At 39.9% G+C, this 25,828-nt stretch overlaps 1 protein-coding gene across 6 annotated transcripts in view; it reads right to left on the reverse strand.

Moving 5' to 3' along the window:
• Window positions 1–489: 489 nt before the first annotated feature.
• Window positions 490–25,828, reverse strand: part of tbc1d4 (TBC1 domain family, member 4) — a 139,992-nt gene continuing 114,653 nt past the window's right edge. For all 6 annotated transcript variants that reach the window (XM_042334375.1, XM_042334376.1, XM_042334374.1 and 3 more), the window contains 9 exons: window positions 24,273–24,445; window positions 22,944–23,153; window positions 16,281–16,442; window positions 13,833–13,991; window positions 11,784–12,028; window positions 6,198–6,357; window positions 4,485–4,654; window positions 3,096–3,272; window positions 490–1,735 (listed from right to left, as the gene is read on the reverse strand). In XM_042334375.1, coding sequence (XP_042190309.1) covers window positions 1,451–1,735; window positions 3,096–3,272; window positions 4,485–4,654; window positions 6,198–6,357; window positions 11,784–12,028; window positions 13,833–13,991; window positions 16,281–16,442; window positions 22,944–23,153; window positions 24,273–24,445 — 1,741 coding nt within the window. In that variant the 3' untranslated portion in view covers window positions 490–1,450. The remainder of the gene's footprint in view (window positions 1,736–3,095; window positions 3,273–4,484; window positions 4,655–6,197; window positions 6,358–11,783; window positions 12,029–13,832; window positions 13,992–16,280; window positions 16,443–22,943; window positions 23,154–24,272; window positions 24,446–25,828) is intronic.

Raw genomic sequence — 25,828 nt, forward strand, 5'->3', positions numbered from 1 at the left:
ATTGAAAATGACCAATTTATTATTGTTTTGGAGGGATTATTATTAGGCGTGTGGAGTAAGGAAACTTGCCCAAGGTTTCGCCCTGCCTGGAATTGAACTCAGGTCTCTCGCTTGCAAAGCGAATGCTCTAACCACTGAGCTACAGGAGATGGGACGGTAAATTGAGAGCAGGGACCAGGGAAGGTTTTTTGAGGATAGGGTGATGATGGCTATTTTTAACCCTTAGCGAGGAAGATATCAGTAAAGTACAGAGGCAATATGGATAATTACCAAGCGTATTGTGCAGTATTGAATGCTGACTGACCCTTCTCTTAATTCTATTTCATTTAATAAAATAATGGATAAGGATTTCACACAAAGAAACAATGGGGAAAGTAAAAGCCAGTTCAAGGTAGGCCTAAATAATTCAATGTGTGGCTGAGTTTTTGATCTTCTTCACTCATGCTTCCCATTAGCAATTTTACACTGGACTCACTGCTAAACAAAACACCATTTTCCATTTGATTTTATTGGAATTTCTAACACCAACGGACTCCAAAAAGAAATAGGTTTGTTTTACAGACCCTGTACCAGTATATTGTATACAGACATCAACCTATATGATTTGGTTACATTTATCACACGCAACATCGGAGGGAAAAAAAGAGATGGCAGCAGTGGTTCTATTCTTTGATTCTCTTTTCCAATACTCACCTCCCTTCGAGCCATTAGATTTTACCGAGTTTCATTGCATAAGGGAACAGGTTCTCACTCAGTGTGAAAGCTGTAAAATTTGGCACTTTTGCAAGTCCTATAGTTTGGAGAGAATGAACCACAGCCCCATCCAATCCTCAATTACAGTTAAAACTGCAGGCATGAAGAAATTACTTTGCTTTTTATCATTATCCCACAGTAAGATAAGTTTACTCTGAGGTAATAAAAATGTACTGTTCTTTGGAGGGAAAATACATTCTTTTTTGTTCAAATCAAGTTTTTCAACATTTACCACATGATTTTCAATAAATCTATTATCCTCAGTTCAGTAACTAAATATGGCAGTCAGAGGATTCAAGTGAATTGTCACAGAACCATCACCTTGAGTTTTTTTTGTTTGTTAAATGATCAAGCAGCTTCAGCTGAAGTGTAACAAAAAGAAACAAGATTAAAAACTATTGATTGTGAAATGGAAATTGAGCCTCTCATCACAATGTTTAGATGCACTAAACGCTGAATAAATCAGTTGTAGAAGTGTTCAAAATCTTTTTTAAAAAAAACTTCTTAAAAAACTGCAGAAATGACTATCAGTTTCTATATGCCAAATTCTTACATTTACACAGGCCTTAACAATTTCTCTGAGCCATGTACTGTGTGATGAAACAGTCTCAGATACAAAGGCCTAGTAAAGCATGCACTTTTTACATCCTCTCACAGCTAATAGACTCTTACTGCTACACACTCTGCATCTGTTCTTTCATGGCTTACTATTTCCTTCTTTAACTTTGCTATTTGGGCTACTGTCTGCATCTTCATCCATCAGTTCTGGTTTTCTCGCGAAGAAAAGCCCTGAGTTTTTCCTCACTAGAAGTTCTCCATCGGAAAACTCTTCTGCTGGTAAATATTTCCTCAAGTATTCTATAGTTTTTAAGTGTGTCTGCTTTTCTTGTTCCAAGGTACGGATCAAGTGCTTCATTTTATTTTCTCTTGTCAAAATGCTTTCAATGCTGGTCTCCAGGTTCTGTATTTTGAAGCGGGCAGCCTGTAGAATGAAGGGAGACCATGCAGTTTAATAGTTTATTACAACTGCATGTATAGCAAGAATTTCTATACCAGTGAAAGTAGCAGTGCAAGTTTTTCCTGCACAAAGGATTTAGTGGCACAATATTGGGGTTTGTTGGAGTTGCTGTATTAGATTACACTTACCTGTAACTAATTGCAGTGACCCTGACAATTTATAAAGGAATTTTTTTTATAGTGTAAAGACATTCCAACTTTGAATTATTTTAACCATCGTTCAATCCAGTTACCCAGATTAGTTGGGGAAGAGGGAGCCTGGACCTTGCAATAGCAGATTTTTTCAATTGCTGCCAGTAATCTCTACATTACGTTGGACCTGAAAATGTGCTCAGTAGGGAAACAACATTGTAATTGGCATCTTGTAAATGGCCTCACTGACATCATCCCACTTCGATCCCTCAATCGACCCAAGATCTTTTTACAGTTAAGGACTAGTAGTCGGTACCTGGGAGAGTCCTTAGACTCATGTTGCATCCCATTGTACCATTTTACAGTTATTTTCTCACTGAGCATAGTTTTTAATTCACAATATGTAATCATTTGTCCATGGGGTCAAATTTCCAGTCGGTATGCTATTGAACCGGACAGTAGATTCTCTGACACTATGTTCATTGGTGCTGAAGTCAGAGAAATCGGATCTGCAGCACAAGACTACCAGCTCACAGACTGTAATTGACAGATAGTGAGATACGCTTTTTTTGCTTACTAAAAAGGTAGTATCTTGCTGGGACCACCCAATCCATTTGGTTCTCAGGGTTTAGTGGGGTCCTACATATAAAAGGTCATTTTGGCTTTGTTAGATCGGTATCTTCAGAGCCAGTTAATCCACAGGGTTTACATTACCTTCTTCCGCGCCTAACAAATGATTGATTTTATAATATTAATCCTTACATTTGATATAATGCCTTTCATATCAGGAGGACATTTCTGTTGAGTTTAGAAGGTTGTGCGGTGATCTAATTGAGGTTTTTAAAATAATAAATTTGACAGGGTAGCTACAGAGAAACACAAAAATATTGCTTATATGGCCCAAGGACATTTCTCAAATCTGGCACCCAGCCCTCAGTAGCTAAAAGGTTGGACAACTCTGGCCTAGACAATGAGTTCAAAGTCCTAAAATGGAACTCGAACCCACACCTTCTGACTCAGGGGGTCAACCAAGTTAAGCCAGGTATTCATTTAAACCCAGAATCATCCAGGCTCAGGTCCCATGCGAAACCAGCTGAGTTAATGGGATTGCAAAGATACTATTATTACTGAATGTCTCTGCTTTGACAAATTTACTGTTAAAGTACTTGTTCAGAACTATGTGAATCTCTGACCTGGAGTTTTTCCAGAAGCTCCATGTTTTGTCTCTTGAGCTGATTATTCGCCCTCTCCAATTTCTCCAGACGATCCCCTTCTTCACAGGGTGACGAGGCCTCCAGCATCTCATCCTGCAGCACATGATACTCCACCTCATAGGCATGGAGCTGCTTGGAAATGTCCATCTCAAACACCTGCAATACAGAAGAGGAGAAATGGGTATTTTTATACCGTCTTATCACACCAATTGTTTCACGATAAGAACGGATGTGTATCAATTTTTTTTAGGTAATCCAAAAGAACAGATTCCCTGCAGACAGATTTGTTTTGGGGGTGGGGTGAAAGGTAGTGGGGAGCTCTCTTTTAGAATTACACTACAGGAGTTAGGTGTGCCACACAGTGCTGTAGCCTAAACAGGGGCCTGTCTTTCTCCACACGGTTGATTTACTCCAGATAAAATACAATCAGTGTTGGTTCCATACACTGACCAAATTCCATGACAGACACACACACACCATGAGAACTGTGGCACATCTAAAAGGATTAAACCAAGGAAACCGAGTGATGAAAAGAAAGGGACATTCACATTATGAAACTGATTTCTGCACTCAAACAAAGATAATATTACTAACCTAAATGTAGGCTTGTGGCATCCCAGAAGTGTGTAATGTAGATGAGCTCTGAGGCAAATTCTGAACTTATCTAACTCCTAAAAAAAATTGTGTATAACTGGAGAGGTGGGGAAACTGGTTGAACCCAGCTTTGATAGTTTGGGATGAGTTACCACAGCTGCTGACTGCATTAGCAGCTGAATGTGCCTGTTTGCATAAGAGGAAATTCCCTCTATTTTCTCTTGTGGTTCAGTGACTCTGAATCCACTCAGCTGATACATCCAGTGATCTAGGAGTGGATAAAGAACTTCTATTGCTACATTAGCTTGGGGGGAGGGGAAGTAAAGTTTGAAAATCCTGTGTTGAAACATGTCAGCAATTTAACTAGAAAGCTGGCAACCCTAAATAATAAGCTTACCTCAACCATTAACTAGACAATTTCATTCTGGCAGAGATCACGATTAGTACCCTAGCCTGTTTTATTCATTGTCTCTCAGCCTCAAGTGACCGGACAACCACAGCACTGTCCCGACTTGCTCGTCCTGCGGAGATCACTTACTTCATTACATCTTAAGAATTGTTTCTGTTTTTCTCTTTAGTTCAAAAAGAACAAAGGTCTGAAACCCGAGATTATGAATCAACTAAATAGTTGGTTTTGTGTGTGTGTCTGTGAGTTTTAAAATAAAAATGGTGGTGCCTGGGAGTATAAACTTGATGAGAACTGAAGATGGGAATGGCGATTAATGTCAGGCAAAGATACATTGGCTTAGAGAGAGAAAAATTATGAATTTGTACCTGGACGATTGTTTTCTCCATCTGTGTATGGCTCAGGTTGGGAATGGTGGACTTTATAAAATCTACAATACTTTCAAAGCTATCACACTGCATGATTAATTCCTTGTGACTGCTTAGCAGGCTTAATGCTGCTTTAAATATCACTTCAGTCCCCTGAAGAAACATAATGTCTGTTTAAAAGAAGATAAAGAATTACCAAACAGCAGGAGAGGAGTTAAAGCTACCTAAAATCTGAACAATAGTAACAGCATTTAGCATAAATGAACACTAAGTAAAATTGCTCATTTGTTATTTGTTTTAAAATATGTTAATCATCGATACAGTTTACATTTAAGATTTACTTAAAAGTTGTGACTTTAGGCATCACAAATAAGAGCATAGCCTCACAGGATGTATCTACAAACTACCAGTGAGAACATTATGATGTGTAAAGTTTCCAAGTTTATTATAAATAGACATGCAATGTTGTTTGTCAGTGCAACTATTTACAAGGATTTATGTACAGAGTGAAATCCACCACCTGAAGCAACAGTAATAAATGCCAATGGTTAACGCTAATATATTTCAATAACGTGCATTGTATTTTTAGAGGGTAGAGTGACATAACACCATGGTCTTGATTTACCCTATTTGTATAGCATTTAGAGCATCCAGAATTTAGAAAATTCTTCAATTCAGCCTTAATTTCGAAACCGTTTTTTTGTAAGTTCTTAAAAGAGGGGAGTTAAAGCTATTCTAAATCTTAAAAGAGCTTATACTGGGTGAAAATGTACTCAAAGTCAAGGGTGAATTTAACAAAGAACCAAGTTCTAGACACTCTAAAATACTACAGGAATAGACTAAATCTAGACCTAGGTGGAATTTCTCCTCAAGAATGTGGTACTTCATCCAAAGAGGACTAACTCACAAGTAGTACAGGTTCAAATGAGTTGAAATTGCCTCTCAGAAGAGAGCTGAATTAAGTCAAAGGATCCTGGCACAAGAATAATAGCAAATTAAACAGGATATTACAAGTAAATACATCTGATTTTATTACTTCATTTGTTGAATTCTTGTGTTTACCAAGATGAGAGATGTTAATTTTCAACCCCCTGCTCATGTCCAAATCCCTAACTGTCCAGCACCTTGAGACGTCCTCCCGACGTGAAAGGCGTTTTACAAATGTAATTTATTGGTGTCTTGAGACTACCTTGGAGAAGGTGAGGGATGAGGCAACGATGTAGGGATTATTACCCTGGAAAAAGCAATCCACCAATTGACTAACAACTGGGTTCCTAGTTATAGGTAAATTAGTAGGAACCCGGTTGTTAATTGATTGGTGGATTGAGTGTGGAGCAATGAAACCTTTCGCCCCACCTGGGAATCAAACCCAGGTCCTCTCACTTGTGAGGCGAGTGCTCTAACCAAGATGCTACAGGAGTCCAAATAATGGAGTTCCAGAGGATGGGGTTAGAAAGGCCGAAGGCCCAACTGCCAATGGTGGAGCAGGCGGGGTGGGGAACATGGGAACCAGTGAAACTTGGCGAGGATGGGGTTGATTGGTTCCTGGGGCCTAGTGCTGGAAAGCTCTGAATAGTCTGCAGCATGTGGCAGGAGGAGTTGGGGAGTCCGGCGAGCGCAAATCAGACAATAGTAATACTGTGAGCCGTCAGCAAGAAAGTCTCCTTCTGCCTTAAGTCCTTGTGATTGTGAATTGGAGCAGTGATCACTTACCAAAGATTCTGGCTACGAATCCTAATGGAAACTGGGACGCAAAGAAGGTGAGGAACCACGGTGCTGCATAGAGGCTGGGGCTGACCTCGTTGTCTTCCAGATGGCTGTACAGGTCCCTGTGGTAGTCGTGCAGAAGTCTGGACAGCTGGTACATCTGAACCTACTCAAACAACAAAGGCTTTCAATGTGAAATTCTGTTGCAGTGTGCAGTACAGATACTTTTGTCGACATATTTACCCCAAACGTTCTGAAATCACATGCAGGGTTAAGTTAAAAATGCCTCCTGGCTTGTTTTGATCGCAGTAATTCTCCTGCTTACCATCCCCATCAAGGAGTTCTTATTCTCTTTCCCATATCTGGACACAGGGATTGCTGCAGATACAGGTGAGGAAAGCTTTGTGTCCAATGGTAAAACGTGGTTGAAGACATTGTTCACATTACATAGGACTATCGAGTGTTCCATTGTAGTCCACCTCTCCGACTGAACCCAAAGCAAAATAAAAATTTGAAAAATTTGTATTCTACCTCTCTGACCCTCTCAACTAAATTCTGTGTCAAATAGCTATCAAAGAATCATAGGGGTTATTTCTCCATCATTCAGTACAATTATTCATGTGCATTTAACTTACGTGTTATTTAATTAGAAAAATAAGTTCCGTATAGAACTCAATGGAAAAATATCCTGAGCAGGAAAGCAACCACGGAGAGAAAAACAAGGTTCCTAAATGGCCTGACTTTAAGATGAATCGCTTCCACACTACTCAAATGGGATTTGCTGAAAGCCTTTGAATTTTCAAGAAATTGGTTTCTGACAAGTTATCACATCACCTCGATAAATCCTGATATGGCAGCTGTCTGGCTGGCAGTGCTCTTGAAAACATAAAAGCACAGCCAGCCGTACGTTAACTGGCCGATAAGCTGTGGGGGGCATTCGAAATGCACAGCTTTAACCTCGATGATATGGGATGACAGCGCTCCTCAGGGAAGACTTGAAAATAATCATAAACAAAATCTATCATATTAAAAATAACAGCCGGGTGCTCTAATGCAATCAGAAAACATGCTGGCTGAGAAAATTGCTTCTGCAGGGTTTTCCTGTAGCCTGTAGAGCTGCAAACACGTCAGGAGAGAGTGATGGAAGAGCTGAGCTAATACCGCAAGCAATGATCAAATCTTAAAAAGATTACTGAGTGACTGTGAAATTATTTAGGTACACACATTTGATCATGTGTAAATAAAACACCCAGCTCCCAATCGCTCCCATTTTAATCCCACACCAGATCTAAAACAAGGTTATCCTATCGCTTCGCGTTTTTAATGCACCATTTAATCCTATGAAATGTTCTTCCAACTGTATTTTCATAACCCTGTTTAAGAATGTTAAATACATTTTAAAAATATATCCTTTCATTTGAAATAGCATCTTTCACATCATGAGGATATCTGAAAGTATTTCACAGGATTCACTGTAAAGTGTAGTAACTGTATTTTTGTAGGTGAACAACGGAGCTAATTTGAGCATAGGAATGTCCCACAAACAGCCATGAAGCAATCCTACTAGTTTTATTTAGGGAATTGTTGGCCAGTACACTGGGGGAAAACTTTCTTCTCTTTTTGAACAATGCCATGGATCTTTAACTTCCATCTGAACAGGCAAGCAGTACCTTGGTTTGACGTCTCATCCAAAGTATGTGAACTCCAATAATGCAGCATATCCCCGACAGTGGCATATTAACCCAGACTTACTGCAAAGTCTTGATGCGGGGCCTGAACCCACAACCTGCTGACTCAGAGATGAGAGTGCTAACAACTGAGCCAGGCTGATACACATTTTATCTCATGAAAATGTTCTTTTGTATACAATTTGGTCACAAGAAAGCATTAGAAACTCTGTGGTTTGGTGCTCTGGTTTCATTTCTTTCATGTTTGTATTATTTGGGAAAGCTGGGAATGAAGATTACAAGTTCCTAACTTCTGGTGCTACACCAGATACCCTAGCTATGAATGTCTTCCACAAACAAAATCTGTCATACCCCAGTGGTAAGCTTCTCTAATTTGTCAACACTGTGTTAACTGCTGTGCGCAATTGGCTACCGTGTTTCGCCCACAAATATAAGGTCAATTCACTTTTCAGTCTATTCTGTGAAGCGCTTTGAACCGTCGAGAAGACGTGAAAAGCGCTATGTCAAATGCAAGGATTATTATTATTAAAGCACCAGCAACTGTTATGTCTAGCAAGCAAGTTTGCTGATGAGCTTATCAATTTGTTTTCTGAATCCAGTGACTAATTTCTCAATATTCCTGTTTAGATTACGGTTAAACCACCCTGTGCCCATTTCATGGTATGTGGCAAATAAATCCTTCTTCAATCAAAGTGTCAGTACTCCAATCTGTTGTTACACCCTGACTGCCGTGGAAACATGGAGGATCAACTTTAGATCCTAATAGTAAGCCACAAGTCACATCTGTTGGTCGGTGACGTTCTTGGGCAAGTTTCCTTACTTTTACTTACTTTTAACTTACTCCACCCGTCTGATAATAATCAGAAAAAAAAACACAATAATAATTTGGTGACTCAATCCACGACTCTTTGTGGGACACTGTTGTGCGTAATTGGCTGCCGCGTTTCGCCCACAAATATACAGTCAATTAATTTAACAATATATTCTGTGAAGCGCTTTGAGACATCTAGAAGACGTGAAAAGCGCTATATCAAATGCAAGGATTATTATTATTATTGTACAGGTTTCGTGGAGGAGTTGGTGGTGGGGTTGCGGGAAGAAACCATCTTTGGGTCTAATAAACAGACTATAGGAGTGCAGTATTTCTGTAACATTTTGATTTCTAACAGCATGTGCTATATCTGATGTCTTTTTAAGACATTGATTTTCAGAAACAAAGGGATCACACTCAGGAAATATACTATTTTGTTAGATGTATAGTAGTTTTGCCTACAAAAACAGTCATTGCACTTGACAAGAATTGCTTGTCATACACTGAGATACTTTGCTGTGCTGATGCACTTTAAATTAAAGATGTTTTTGTTTCTGTTTTTAAACATTTTGACATTTCCAATTTTCCATCTAAAGTGATTTGACCAAGTCTGAATTCCACACAAGTGTTGATGAAGCTCTGGAAATATGTTATCCCCTTCATAGAAATTTTCTTAGCAGACACAATGGGAAGTTAACATACGCTGGTGAAAGCAGACCCCAGTGTTGTGACTGATAAACTGCAGGCGATTATTCAGCATCTCAGATATCAAAACCCTGTACAGAATGAACAGCTGAGATCAAGATTTCACCATGTGGCATGAACCCACGCTTCAATAACATGCCACTTCCCTCATCAATCAAATTCCATACAAAACATCATAAAATGATAACAGAGCAATTTGATGCTCCACCCCCTCCCTAAAAACCACAGGGAGCCTATCTCCCCTTCAAAATGTGGGAAGCCTTTGCTTTTGAGAGCACAAGTCACAAGTCTGCCTGGACTACACTCCATAAAAATAAATATTCAGATTCAATGGCAATGGTCATTGTCCTGACTCTCCTGTCTCTCCACTCTATGTGTTTAGAGCAGTGAAAGCAATTACACATCTGAGCACAGAGTATAGGCCAAATGTGTATTTTTTTTAGAATTATATATATATATAAATTTAAATGATAAAATAAGGTTCCCATGTACAAGGAAAACAGACCTGGCAGCTCAACTCACTCAGGACAAATTACAACTGTTTACCTACATTTTTAAAAAGATACCATGAGTATCTGGCACTGAATTCAATCCCCAGGGATAGGAACCATAATCTCAAGTAGGGGTTAACACCGAGATAACTTCAGAACTGACTTCAGACGTGGAGGGTGAGAGGAGATCACAGCAGTGGAATAGATGAAAAAATTCAATATTATCGAACCTGGTATCAAACACTGGATTATATACATTAAACTGAGATCCCATCTATCTGTTCTGATGGACAGTAATGATTCTGTGGCTATATTTGAATATAGAGAGAGTTTTTCCGGATGTCCTGGCCAACAATCTAACCAGATAAAATTGGTCATTCATTTGATGGCTGTTTTTGGAACTAAGCTGTGAATAAATTGGCTGCTGCAGTCACTACAAATATTCATTACAATTTACAGTAAAATGTTCAACACAATGGGGTGAATGACCTTCTTCTGCTGTAATTTCTATCCAGTGAAGCTTTTTGACAATGTGATATGGTGGTTTATCAAATATTATTATTGCCCACATGAGAGAAATCGCAGAGATTTAGAATCCTTTCAGAAGCTCTACAAATGACAATCTCTTTCACACTGTCTCTCCTCCCTTTTATGTCAAATATGTCAGTACACAACAATAACAACAAATTACATTTGTATAGCGCCTTTCACATCGGGAGGATGATCCAAGGAGCTGGACATTCAGGGATTTGCACCGCAGTTGGAGGTTGGGATCAGGAGGGATGGAAGGCAGGGAGGGGAGGGATAGGAGTGTGACAGAGGTTTTATATCAAGCAATAATTCAGATTAATTTGTACAAATCATCATGTGGGAACTACCTTTTGAAACCAAGTGAAGTGGACAAACAGAAATAGTTTGCTCTGGTTTAAATTCCATCTTAGTACTTGCATTTAATACAGTGCCTTATCTCATCGAAACATCTCAAGGTGCTTCCTTTGCAGTTGTACTCAAAGTAAATTTCAAAGTGTGCTGACTTACTCTGAAATGTGGTGACTTCCTTTGTAGACAAACATAAGAGCTAATCTGACCCAGCCACATACCACAGCAATGACATGATTGTTTGGTCTGTTTTTTTTTGCTGAATTTGACTGAAGGAGAAATCTCAGCCAGGACAACAGGAGAAATCCCTACTTGTCCTTAATATATTATCGTGGGATCATTGTAAATATATAATGCCTTAGAACTTCCTTCCGACATGAAAGGCCCTATTAATGTCCACCTGAACCACCAGAACAGGTGGATAAGACACTGGTTTACTGGTTAAACAACTCATAATAATAATAATAATAACTCCTAAGGATACTAGTATACGAGATGCTCTGTGAGAGAATAGTATTCGGATGACAATTAGACTAATTTTACTTTTTACTGCCACATATTTAATTAATTTATTTTCTTCGCTCCTTCCCCCTTCTCTCTGCTTAAAAGTTGCAGGAAAGCAGTCTGCTCCTGGTATTCTGCAACTGATTGCCTGGAGATACACAGGAGCAGCCTGGACTCGCTCACCTGGTGATATCCTTCTCTCCGCATGGGTCCACCTAACAATATCTGCCAGCACTGAGGAAACTAACCTTCCTTAGAAAGAGCCCTAGAGAACTAACTCACAGCTCCACCATAAAGTATCAAATAATTGCAAACAGATCTAAAGTTTAAATCGTAAGATGAAGATTTGCAACCCAGGAAAGTTGTAGACAAGATCCTCAAGACAATGTCTCAGTCGATTTCAGCAATCTAAACTCAACCAGTTGGGTACTGAGTCCAATTGTAATATAGGATATTGGATGTAAAAACATTACCTGCAGACATATATTAAACATATTCAGAGTACACACTGTACCTGTAATGACATCATGTCGGGTCTGTATTGTTTACGGAAGCCTAGGTCATACATAAGGTACTTTAGCATCTGAAAAGCTTGCTCTTCACTGGTGTGCAGGAGGAGCACCCCGGCAACGAAACTGATGCCCTGACAGTAGCCAACCTCCTTGTCCAGCAACGAGTAGGCCTTCAGCAGGTTAAACAGTGACAGCTGCCCAGCTCCCAACTGTGCAGAGAAGTACGGATGGGTTGGAAATGTTCGTCCTATAGAGGAAGCAGCATTATTACTTGTAATGGAAGAGCAATTCATTGCAGGCAACAAGGTTAAAAACACTTTAAGCAGTTAAGTAGTGACTATTTTGTAGGTGAATACAGAGGCCAGTTTGCACCCAGCAATGTTGTTCAAACAGCAATAAAGTGAATGACCAATTTTATTTGGGGGAATGTTCGCGGGAGAAACTCCCTTCTCTCCGAATAGGCTATTCTAACAGGCTTTTTGGCTCAGGTGGTAGCTTATAACCACATGAATAATATTTGAAAAATAATGTTTGCCACTAAAATAGGAAGAAAAGCAGTCACCTTATGTCAGTCATGTTATCAAACTTGAAATCAGGTAAAAATAAAAAAGTTCATATTTTGACATTTTCAACGGCTAAAAACAATTTTTTAATAAGTTTGCCCAAAATGATCAAACTCTACCCTCCCTTCTCAACTCAGTCTGCAATTTCTCTCCTGGCAAGTTTTCTTAAATTTAAAAATCTGAACTATTTTAGTTCTGTGCTCCTCGCACCAACGAAAGCAAGCACACAACTTTCAAAAGGATCCACTCTCAGATTTTGCCAGCATGTTGCCCATTCTTCCTTCCCTTTCTTATCAGCTCTGTAAGATGAAATAATGCAGCATCTACAGTATTTGGTATTGTTGAGATAGCTTCATTATATACTTTATGTAAATGCTTTATAAAGCACTTTGGGACATCTCAAAGGCGTGATAAGGCACTATATCAAATGCAAGGATTATTATTAATGCAGTGTGTGTCCACTAGTGGTCAAAACTTGGTTCTGCAGTGATAAAAAGCTTAACAGTTGTGGATGTCACAATGCCCTCGAGTCCTGGATGTGTGCCACAGAAACCTAGCAGGATGCATTTGAGTCCTTATCTCCTGCCATATTGTAAATGTTTTTCAATCATCATTAGGAATGACAAATAGCTTTTAGAAGTGGGCTGTTATAAAAGCCTAAAGGATTTAAAAGCACTGGGATTTCACATTGGTGAGAAACAAGACCATATGGCTAAATCACTGAGTGTAGCACACATGACTTATTCAATACTGAATTTGACTCTCCCTTTATAGGGTCTGCTTTCTGCAAGTAAAATCAACACTATCCACTTAGCATTTCTATCGCAGTTCACAGTGGGCCTGTAACATCCAGTGCATAACTGGCAATTCCTAGATCTGTAGCCAGGAGACACTCTTATAAAACCAACAGTAGTATTTATGTCTAACAAATGCCTGCTCCTGAATCAACAGTATTGCTGGCTAATTTTGACCCTGAAACTAAACTTTCTGAAAACAGGCATAAAACGTTAAGGAGCTGATTTCCAATTTGTTAGCAAGATTGCCTTAAAAAGTTTCTAAGACAACTGGAAAAGGAGCTGGGTTTTCTCTCTCCTTCAGGAAGATAAGGACATGGCTGCCAATAGTTGTGATGAGGTGTTGTTAGGGAGAATCACCACCTGCTGGCAAAGAAACCATACTGCATGGAAAAGTTTCTACTTTAGAACTCAGAAATAAGTATTCCAAATAATAATAATCCTTGGATGTCGTACAATGATGTATTATCATATCAAAACGTCTCAAAGCGCTTCACAGTTATTTTGTAAAGTGTACTCAACCGTGAACTTGTAGGCAAAAACAAAAAGGGTGCAATCCCTTAAAGAGGGGCAAATCCACCTTTTTTCTCATTATCAATGAACAAATAGGTTCATACAATCTAACCCAACACAAGACAACGTTTTGTTGCCATTTTTTGTGTTCAATTAAATTTTTTTTAAAAAAACCTCTTACCAAGGTCTACCAAGATGGCATGTTGCTGTGTCGTTAATTGTTTCAAGAGTTCTTTGTATGAAATGTCACCTGGCTGGTATTTATCTGGTAATCTGTGCCTCAAACGATACTGTTCAGCCAAAAACTGCCAGATCTCCCCTCGGCGACTCTTTGGTACACCTGGAACAAACAGCAAAGTGCAGCAAACAGTCACACACTAGCTATGTACATGTCATGACTCATTTCTCACCAGTTAATAGAATAGAGTAAGCGCGCCGCTCATTGTATATATACATAGATCATTTGGGGTCCATTAGGCACTATATATAAACCATGTGTAAATATAGATCTAACGTGTACCATGTTCACACCACGTGAGTTTACATAGCATTCCAGTGTAATTCATAAGTAGGTACCCCTATCCTGAGAAGATTTAAACCATAGTACTCATTATGTGTGCAATTTCAGACCATGGTTCTCAATGGTGTCACTGAAGAATGTACGATTGTCAGATACCTTTCCCCCGCACACATACCTCCTAACTGAGGTCTGATCCAGAATAAAACACAATCAGAATGGTTCTTCCAGCAGCAATCTTGTCAGCATTTCCAAAAAGTAACTGGGACAAATTAGGAACTTCGCAGCAGAAATTACAAGCAAATGGACAACTTTCAAAAACATTGTCACAAAGAGATTGTTGGAAGTTTTAAAATTTTTTTTTAATGTGACCCAAAAGGAAACACAGTCTCACTCAAGAGTCACTGTTGACTGGTTTGTTGATTTTACTTTTGCTGTGTATTGCCCTATTTCCATAATGTGCAGGTCAAAGTGATGTAAAAGTTGCACTGATTACCACAGTGAGATCAAGTTGAGACTGTGTGGCCAATCTCTATTGAGATACTTAACCACTCTTCTCAGATGTCCTTAGGGACCATTTAAATTATTATCAGTCAGTCCCAATGATCGGAGCCATTCCTATGTACAGAGTTACCCATCTGCCCAGACAAATTAAATTTTGGAGCAGGAAATATTAAAAAATCTGCCTCCTCTCCTTTTCACTTTACTCCAGCAGTAAAAAGGTGACATTAAAAATCAAGTTAACATACACTCTGTGATGCAATTTCACAGGTTAATCACTATTTACTGTTAGCTGAGGAGTCTACTGGCAGACTTAGGAAAAATAGCTAATAAACCTACAGAAACAGCTGTTTAGTTTACTTGGTGACAACAAATCACTGCCCAAATACTAAATGAATCACATGTCAAATAATAATCCTTGTATTTGATATCGCGCCTTATCATGCCTTCGAGGTGTCTCAAAGAGCTTCACAGAATAGACTGTAAAATGAATTGACTGTATAAATATCAGCATAGTCTGCCATTGAAAGCACTCTCTGGTAAGCTTTCCTGCTGTTTGACTAGCTAGGACCACCATACCCGTTAGGGTTTGGCTTGTAGGGTTAACAGGAGCTGCGTGGGAAGAATCCATTGTCCAAGTCCTATCGACAAGCCAGACTGGCTGGGCTGTCATCAGCAGTGCCCTGCATTATTGTGGACCTGACTGGCTCAGGAAATGCATTACCAAAGCTGTCATAGAGCATTGACCCATTCCAAAATTCCTTTACCAAACACGTTACGTTGGAGCCAGTTTACTCCAAGGAGATCCTGCTTTGCTGAAATTGCTTGCTTCTCCCCAAGCGGATAGCCACTATCACTATTGGTCAATATGACAATTTCTGGCCTTGCAAGCACTTTAGTTAGACTTTGGGAGTTCTACATCAGTGAATACTGCAATATTTTAGTAAATCTCTTATAAACTATTAATAAAACACTAACCGCATAAAAGTGGGCCATTTATTCCTGTTGATCAAATGGATTTAATCCAGGTGACAATCAGACAACGCCGTGCAATACAGGATAGAAAACACAGAAGTTTTTGTAAAGTAAAATCCTGAAAAGTGTGCTCAGTATCTTGTTTGTAATTATGTTGCTTTTAATTGGGAGCAAGGCCATGGAGGGCTTTGAAGGTGGGGACCAGGATCTGGAACTATATCCTCTGTGTGACGGGAAGCCAGTGGAGTCAGAAGGGATGGGGGTGATAGGGTCATGGAGCATTGTGCGGGAGAGGACATGGGCTGCAGAGTTCTGGATGATCTGCAGCCTATGAGGAGTTGGGGGAGGTCGACAAGCAGGGAGTTTGCACAGTCAAGCCTGGGCATTATGAAAGCGTGTATGAGGGTTTCGTCGGCCTGCGGTGTATGACAGTGGCAGAGCCGGACAATGTTACGGAGGTGGAGGAAGGCAGAGCGGGTCATGGCACAGATGTGGAGTAGAAAAGATAGTTGAGGGCCAAACAAGATACCAATGTTTTGGACTGGCTTAGTAAGGTGGAGTGTGCATCCTTGGATGGTGATGCTGTCAGCGCCTGAGGTGTGGGACGAGATAATGAAATCGAAAAAGGAAACTAACCTTGACTAAGAACAATCTGAACCTTTTCCATGTCAATCTTAACCTTCGCTCGTCCTGGAGTGGTCAGCATCTTATCCCAAACAGCAGAAACCTCTTTCTGACAGGGAGCAAACTCTTTGTAGTCCAGTTTGCACTTCCTGGTCTGCAGCTCATCTCTGCTTGCTATTCAAAGAGAGGACGGGAAAACTTTCAGATTAGCACAAGAGAGACTGAGCAATAAAATCATTTCACAAGAAGTACATTTCTCTGCTGTGGCTCATACAATTACTATAGCCCAATAGGCAGTATGTGCACAGCTCAAGGCAGACTGATCAGTTTTAGGTCCCATTTATTAACCATATCTATGGATTTCTGATGAGTTAACACAGGAGGACAAGAGGGCTCAGTTTCTGGTTTGTGAAAGCAAGTTTAGAACATACAACATAAAATATTTATTTATATAGAAATCTCTTGATAGTGGTTAGGAGTGGAAAATGTATCTGATCTTTCCTACTCCCTGGATATGAAAATTGAGGTCAATTGCAAAGTTTCCACTGTTCCCCTATCTTTAATTGGGCAGGGCCTTTCTAATCTGTAGGGCTCAGTACACGTTGAGGTGCACTTACCTACCAAAGCACCGAGAATACTTTTGATACACAATTGTTTTCCACAACATCAAGGCTATAGGTGGATTCCTATCCCAAAGAAAAGGATTCCTTGCTATTTCAAGGTGTCTTACAGATGTCCTGTATTCCAATTATTCTGCATGGCCACCATCCAGATTCTTAGCAGCACTGATCACACAAGGAGAGAATCATAGTTTTTCTGCACAAAAAGCAAGCCTTTGGCCTGCTCATCCATGCTACAGCTACCCATGTTTTTTAATCTCCCTTTTTAATTCCCTTCAAATACACAGTCACTACGGTTTACAGTGAATCCTGCATTAATCCTTGCATTTGATATAGTGCCTTTTCGCATCAGGAACATATCTCAAAGTACTTCACAGAATTTACTATATATTGTAGTGATTGTATTTTGCAGACGATCATTTTGTAGTAATTTTCCAGGATTCCCACTTTTATTAATCAGGTGTCAGGATGGCTGCTTTGCTGACCAACCCAAGACCAGTGATGTCCCTCTCTCTCTCCCTGTTACTAACTCAAGTGGGGGGTAAAAATCCTGTCTGTAGTGGCCTGATTTGTCACTATTGCCAGCTAGAAATCCTGCTGTTCCTGGCAATAATATTGCTCTCATTTATCATCAGTGAGAAATCAACACTAAAGATGGGTAGCTGTTTATCAAGTACATGTTTCAGGAGACACACATATGCAATAGACAAACACCCAAAAGCGATAGACACACACCCAAATGCAGCACAGAGTGGAGAATAACAGGCAGGTTAAGAACGAGGTTCAGAATGCAGGTTCTCAGACCTTCAAAACCTGTTCTAGTCTTGTCTGTGATAATGTGGGAGACATTGGGCAAAAAGCTGCAGTTCTCCACAACAGAGAGGGCAGCTGGGAGTGAAGGCTGCATCCCAGGCAGATCTTCAAGCGCTAGCTTCTGAACAGTGCTGGTACAAGATAATAATAATAATAATAATAATAATAATAATAATAATCCTTGCATTTGATATAGCGCTTTTCACGTCGGGAGGACGTCCCAAAGCGCTTCACAGAACACACTGTAAAGTGAATTGACTGTATATTTGTGGGCGAACGCGGCAGCCAATTGAGCACGGCAATGTCCCACAAACAGTCGTAGATTGAAAATGACCAATTTATTATTGTTTTTTGTTTTGGAGGGATTATTATTAGGTGTGTGGAGTAAGGAAACTTGCCCAAGGTTTCGCCCTGCCTGGAATTGAACTCAGGTCTCTCACTTGCAAAGCGAGTGCTCTAACCACTGAGCTACAGATGAACAGCAGGATTCCCAATGCCGTCTTGTGACCAGCAATGGTAATGTATGAGGACAATCCAGAGAAATTAAACAATTTCTCAAAACAAACATAATTTTAAAATAAGACTTTTTCACCGGTCCCTCAAAAAAAATGCGGAAACAGTGAAACAGTATGAAACAAAACATGGAAGCTTGAAATTTTATAAGCCCAGAAAAGGCTTGAAATATCAGTAAGCCAATGACAATAATAAATTGCATTTATACACCACCTTTCATGCAGGGTAACATCTCCAAGCGCTATGCAGAGAAGGTGGCGCACACAAGCCAGGGAGACTGGTGTAGGGGAGGAGGAAAGTGACTGGAAGACATGCTTAAAGAGGTAGCTTTTCAGGAGGCTTTTAAAGACATGTTAATCGTCAGCTAAGAAAGACAGGTGAGCGTTCCAAGTGTGGCCCTTCATTGAACAGATCATGTGCTCCCAAGCAATCATTATCATCTATTTAACCTAAAAATCTTTTTGTATGAAAGGTTACTTCCAGGTCACTTGTGCATTCTTACATTTTTTTTAAATAAAAAAAATCAAAGGCTGTGGTGAAAACATGATTTATTCTTGTGGAGATGTTATCAGCGCCTGTGTTTAGGCTTCGCTTTGTTATAAATTCACAAGGCTGCTCTGTGGCTCTACAAAAATCCTTTCCCCTATGGACTTTCAAAGATTTGAATTTTAAAAATAACAAAGGGCATCAAAGTCCAAACCAATTGAAGATTACTTTAAGCCTTTGAAGTTGCACTCCAGGATTGGACCCACAGAAATGTTTCACTTAATGTTGTTTATTTGTTCTTCCTCTTTCTGTTTTTAGATCACCCTCAACTGATCAACAGAGTCAGATTCTGCAAGAACAAGCAAGGGGCTGAGCACAGTACAGACAAGGGGCTGAGCACAGCACAGACAAGGGGCTGAGCACAGTACAGGCAAGACACTCAGCACAGGCAAGAAACTTCCTTTGGAGAGAGAGGGAAAAGGTACATGAAGTTCATTTTGCTTTTATGCAGCTCTGAGCAGCCAATTCTAGAGCGAATGGGTGCTGCTCATCTGGACACAGTTAATCAGGAATTGGAATAGAGATGACTCACTGAGACTGACACACAGAGTAAGTTTCAAAGTGTGGGTGGAAATTAGATTAAAAATCTCTCATTGTTTTAATTCAGGTGAATTCAACCTCTTCTACTCCACCACAATTTCATTTTCGATTCTTTATTATGGACAACAGTTTATAGATATTCACTATTAGCAATGAATGACAATGGAACTGTTCTTACCTTCTAGCAAAGGCACAATATTTGAAAAGAATTGGAATCTCCTCGACAGCATTAAAAATATGATAGTCACCAATTACAAATCGAATTAGCAAATGTTAGTGCAACAAAACATGACTTTAACGAAACAGTATATATTGGCTACATATGAGACATAATTTCATTTCCTAATAAAAAAAAGTTAGTATTAGGTTGCAGTATTTATGTTGGAATAAGTTTCATGGAGTCCAGAAAGGTTGAACATTCCAATTTGATATCACAGGAGAGATTCTCTAATTAATATACCTTGCACACTATGTCACTCTATCCTCATCAGCTATGTTAACGGCCTAAAATTCAACATGGTCTTAAAACTTAAAACTCTGCAGCCTTTTGAATAATTCTTAGATTTGGTCTTCCTTTGGAAGCTGGTTTTCCATAGTGCTTTCTGTTAGATAAAAGCAAACTAAGACTGAACTGAAGAACTTTCCAAACTGCTGCACAATCTTAACTTGTTAAGTGTTAAGGCTAAAACCATAAGAAATGTGAAACCAATCAAAAAATATCACTCTATCAATAACAGCTCTACTTTTAATTAATGCCTGAATCTGGAAGTGGACTAGATGTGGAAATATGACAGAACTGCTTATTTAATGTTGGGTTCACTGAAAGTAGGAACAGCTTCCACTCACATAACAATAGTCTATAGACTGTGTTTAGTAATGCCAACAGGAAATGTCTGTAGTCCCTGTATATTACTATTCACAGGCCTCAAATGGCCTGCAAGACAACAGTTCCTCTCCCCGGCTCCCAGCAACTCAGTGCAGTGTATAGTAAAATGGAATACAAGACACACCACTGGTACATTTTCATTCTAAAACAGTAACTTTGTAGAAAATGATTTGGGGAGGACAAGTTTGCAGGGGAGAAAGCGGGGGAGTGGGATTGAATTGGATAGCTCTTTTCAAAGAGCTGGTACAGACAAGATGGGCCGAATGGTCTCCTTCTGTGCTGTATAATTCTATGAACTTCATGACAATTGGAAAGCCATCTGCAGAGCCCTTCCTAGATAGTATATAGTGGTCTCCCGTGTGAAGCTAAGCCACATAGAGCTAAAAGTTCTAGGTTTAACTCCTAGTATGTGGTGGAATAACCAGATCTCAGACAAAGGAGCAGTACAGATCCTCCAATGAGCCTTGGTGCTTCTGGGTTAAGTAAGGAGAAAAGAAAGAAGCTTATGTGGAGTATAAGCACCAGCACAGACTAGTTGGGCTGAATGGCCTGTTTCTATTCTGTATATCCTATGGCCAAAGGGAGAAAATGACAATCTTTGTATGATTGTAAAAAAATCCAGAAATGTATGTTTGAAAATGGTGTCAAGTATGTGTGTTAGGCTGTGCTAAAACAGTGGGAGTTGACCTGCATTTCAGAGTGGCATATAAAGTACACCACATCATCTTACATACTTTAGTTATACAGAGTGGTGCATGCTTTATTTAAACAATATGCCAAAATGCCACTGAAAAAAAAAAATTACTTCAAGCCCTGAAATCAACAAACTCACAGATTATATTTAAAGATGTTTTATAAAACAACACTGCTAGATTTAACATGAAATGAAGGATTATCCACCACATAATGGTGTTGACAGATCTCTGCCACTAGATGGCACCCTCTGTATGTTCAATATCGATTCCAGGTTCACACATATTTCTATTATTAAGGAAAATCCCAAAGCTAATGAGTGTATTCAATTAAATGAAACTATGTACTGTGGCTTTAGCTGATGGCTCATCAAGTTGATCGATATACATAGCTGAGCCACACACTAAGGAGGTATAAAACTATCAATGGCCTCAGTATATAAATATAATTTTAATATTTTGTTGTTACAGGTTGGCTTTCCAGCCCAATCAACTTTCCATCTCCCTCCACAAGCCCCAACTCATCCAAAATACTAAAGCCTGTATGATTTAGCGAGCTAATATGCTGCCTCACTGCCAGTCACAATCAACCTCATGAGCAAGTTGAGCAGATGGCATCTTGGCATTCCTGCTAACGTGTAGCCTGACCTTGTTTCCCGGCAACACGTGGTATGATGCCAGGTCCAACAGTCTCACTCTCATAGTCCCGGTAGATCAAGTAATCCACAGCCTGACCTCGTTCCCCCTCCTCCAGCTGTCAAACTCCACATTCGTTCTGTTGATTTCTCCCCCCCCCCCCTCCCCCCCCCCACCACCCCTCCAGTTTATACCCTTACCCTCTCGGATGTAGATATCCATTTCAAGGACAGACTTCTTCAGTGCTCTTCATGCCAACTGCCCGGCCCCCACAATCCCTGATTCACCCAAACTTTGCAGCCTATTTTTTCTCCCACACTTGGCTCTGCACACTCATTACTCCCATGCTCGCCAAGCTTCACTGTCCCAATATCCCAGCAATTGACTTTTAAGATCACTGTCCTGACCAGGAGATTGTAAGGATTTTACCACAACAGGTCATTGCTGAAATCAGTAACACTCTGAGGAAGAAACATAGGGCTTTTGCTTTATATCAAGATGTATCATTAAACAGTGTCTGACAGATTAATTGAGGATCACATTCATTAGACTTCTTAAGAATTATGCCCTGATGTTTAGTTGCTAAGAGTCGCAGCATACTGACCAGGAACTTGTTGATTTGAATCCCATTCTGTGCTGAGTTTGCTGGACTCAGCTGGAGAGGCTAAACTGTCCTCGCCCTTACCAGTGTTGTGCGAGGAGAAAACATGCCAGGGGTTCTGCACCTGATGTCCGTACAGGACCCACTACTAGCTGTGTGAGTGTGTGGTAGCCATGTGGGGGTAGGTCAGGCTCAAGTGCAATGCCTCAACAGAGCGATCCCGCTGATAGTCACTGCCAATGTTCATACATGAACACGGGGCACTAAGGGAGGGGGCCAACCAGCACCTTTGGAACCACACCCCAGCAAGAAGAATGTGGGAACCAGGAGCAGAGTGGGGAGAAACATAGAAAAAAATTTAACACATTAAATTTATATTGAAAAAATGACCTGTCATCTGTGAACAAAAAAATAAAGATCTTTTGTTATTTTGAGTAAAGTTTGGAGACATTTGTGCTGACCTCATTCAGGTTTATATTTAAATACTGCACCTCTAAAGGGCATTCCACAACTATAATTTCTCCATAATTCAGATCATGTGATATATCAAAGAGGGAGAGGTAGAACAACTTGTACTTCTGTAAGAAAAATGACACTTTTGAGGAATCTCGACATTGCTCTTAAAGTTCATGCTGCAACTTACTTAAAACACTGCCAATGACATGGCTTTCTTCATCAACCCATTGAAGTTTAGTCATTCAATAAAAGAAGGCAGAACTGTGATGGGGAAACAATTTCCCTAAATCACATTTTGAAGCTGACTTGTTTAACGTCCACGAGAGATATTTAATGGCAATCCTTGACACATATGTTTTTGACATAACTAACCTTCCAGCCTTTGATTCTCCTTCTCCATCCGAAGTAAGAGGATCTGTTGGCAAATGGCTTTCCTCCACATGATGCGGAGCTGATCAGAGGAGCGCTTCTTCCTATCTCCAACCAGCAAGTCATCCTCTGCCAGCAGAGTTGCCAGGGGGTCCTCCTGCACGGCAGGTGCAAGAGGAGAAAGAGGTGGCAGATCAATGCCGTCAAAATGATCTGCAAAAACAAGTGTTTGTACCTCAATATTATCTACCATATATATAACAATATATACCATATATACATACCAATATTATCTAGCACATATATAACAATATATACCATATATACATACCAATATTATCTACCATATATATAACAATATATACTGTAATGTACATACCGATATAATTTACCATATATAACAATATATACCATATATACATATAATTTACCCCATTTATCTAAAACAAAAGTATTAGACATAGGTTGGCCAGGGGCCAAGACTTGGGGATCCCAGAATGTGTGTTGGTCTATTGCTGCATTTTAACCTGCTAAAACCACATAGTCTGTTATTGAATGTAACATTCTTGGCCAGCTAGGACCAACCTATCCATTAGCATTTAGGGTGCTGGGTTAATGAAGTTGAGCAGGAAGAATCCCTGCCCCCAGTGAACTGTTTGCACCCATAGTCTTGCTGATAGGTAGGCTGGCTGGTCTGCCATCACCTCTTAGAATCCTTTCCCAAGCATATCACTCTTCAGCCATCTCAAGCCCAAGGACACTTCACTGACCTTCCTCCTTGCCCAAACAAGGAGTAAAGTCACTAGCAGGTCATTTGACACCGTCAGCACAGGTTTATGCCCTCAATAGCTGACAAGCAGGCTCCTTTAGGGCTCTAAGTGAGCAATACAGCTCAGCATGAAATGCATGAGAGGATAGGCATCATCCTCCTGCCCATAGCTGGGACAAACATTCCTATCCATTGAGCAACAATTCTTTCTTGTAGCTGGAATGATTTGTGTATACTCATCCTTATAACCTTCAATCCTCTTTACAGAGTTAACAATAGTCTTCAGGTACCATCATTTTTTGGAAGTCACTCTGGTGTCTGACCTGTGCGACTACCAACCCCCCACCCACCACCACTAAGCAGAATGAAGGGTTTCTGCATGTGCCAGACATCCGTCAGGACCAAAAAAAGTTACAACTGAGCATTCATACTTTACCATATTTCATGAGGACCACCGCAGGTCTTGGTGACATATCCGTGCTGTGTTCGTTCCAAGTTGTTTCTCATACCAAAATACCACTGCAGGATAATTATACAATTTCTGCAACAACTGTGTTCCATACCTTCCAGACTACCTTTCTGCTGCATGGCTGCAGAAGATTTGTTCATTGGTGAAGCAACTCGTAGGAAGATACGCTGACGCCACGAGACCCGACGAGGGGTGAGAAGAATCCCACCTCCAATCAAAGATTCTGTACTGCAGCCAGAGAGGGTCCTCCTCATGCCTTCACCATCACTGAAATGTAAATAAAAAAGAGAATAAGTGTTTTACATACATGTTAAACAAAGCCTTAAATTCATAGCTATATTTGAACGCTAGGGATTATTGAATTATTAGTTTATTGACATTGAGTGAAGGAAGCATTGGATAGAGCCAAAAGTAACACAAACTTAAATGTAAAAGTTTCAGACTAACAGAGGTTATGGGCTCCAATGGGGTGTGTAATGTTTGAGGAAACAGGTTCAGATCAAACCAAGAATATACATTTATAGCAAGTCTGATTTACATAATGGAGTTTGATCTCCTCTGCCATTTTCTAGCATTATATTCCAAACCTTTGTACATAATTTCTAGTTCTGTTTTTAAACCACTTAAGAAAGGTCTTCAGGAGCTCAGGTTTGTCAGCCTATCCTGTTCAATTGACAGGCTATTGACACAACCTCCCATGTTTCTGTCAAAGTGTTCCGTTCAATAACTTTACTCCATATTCCAGGACTCGAGTGGCTAAAACACCTTAATGTTTATAGCTAGTACATCACAGAGTATTTCACCAACTCACATCTTTATGTTCTTTAGAATGATCTTGGGGACCTGTAGTAATTGGAGAAAGCTGTGCTGAAACCTTACAAATTGAGCTATTATTACTACTGCTGTGTGTAATATACACTTTCTGCTCTCTTTTGGAACAGAATAGATTGAACTGAGTGAAGGAAACAGATCCACATGCAGGAACTGCTCTACAAGAATATCAGTGACCAAATCCATGTCTAGGTATCACCCCTTGGAGGGTAATGTTACATCTCCTAAGTTTTCCTCTGTCTTTCCTCAGTCTATAAGCTTGATCTCATCCCTTTTGCACCAGTTCCTTTTCTTCATTGAATTTCTGCAGCTTTAAACCATATGTTTTTCTCTGTTTCTGGAGATGCTAAACCACGTGAAGTCAACAGTGGAGTTGAAAGAGCACAGATGGGTATACTCGCCTTGAAGCAGTGGTTGGATTAACTATTAACACCAATTGCATTGCAACTAACCTCCTCTATGTACCAAGTGAAAATCTGACCCAGAATTAGTGACTTCTGCGATTCGGTTAGATTGAGACAACAAAGCCATTTGCAACGATAATCTCTTTGACACCCATTTACGTCCTAAGGGAGAAACCATAAGGCAGTTCTTGGAGCTGAAGCTTAATATCTGTTGTACAAGCAAAACTGCTGGAAATTCCTCGCGGAAATAATCAATGTAGATTTCATCTCTCAGAGTTGAACTAACTGTACAGACCTGCACAGATGACAATATTCACAGTTGATGCTTTCTCAGAAGGCCTCTGTACACAAACGGCTAAATTGAAAGGTGATTTTTACAATCCATTTGCACTTGTAAATATATCAGGTAACTCTT

Source organism: Callorhinchus milii, unplaced genomic scaffold (genome assembly GCF_018977255.1).
Source record: "Callorhinchus milii isolate IMCB2004 unplaced genomic scaffold, IMCB_Cmil_1.0 Scaffold4, whole genome shotgun sequence".
NCBI classification, from domain to species: Eukaryota; Metazoa; Chordata; class Chondrichthyes; order Chimaeriformes; family Callorhinchidae; genus Callorhinchus; species Callorhinchus milii.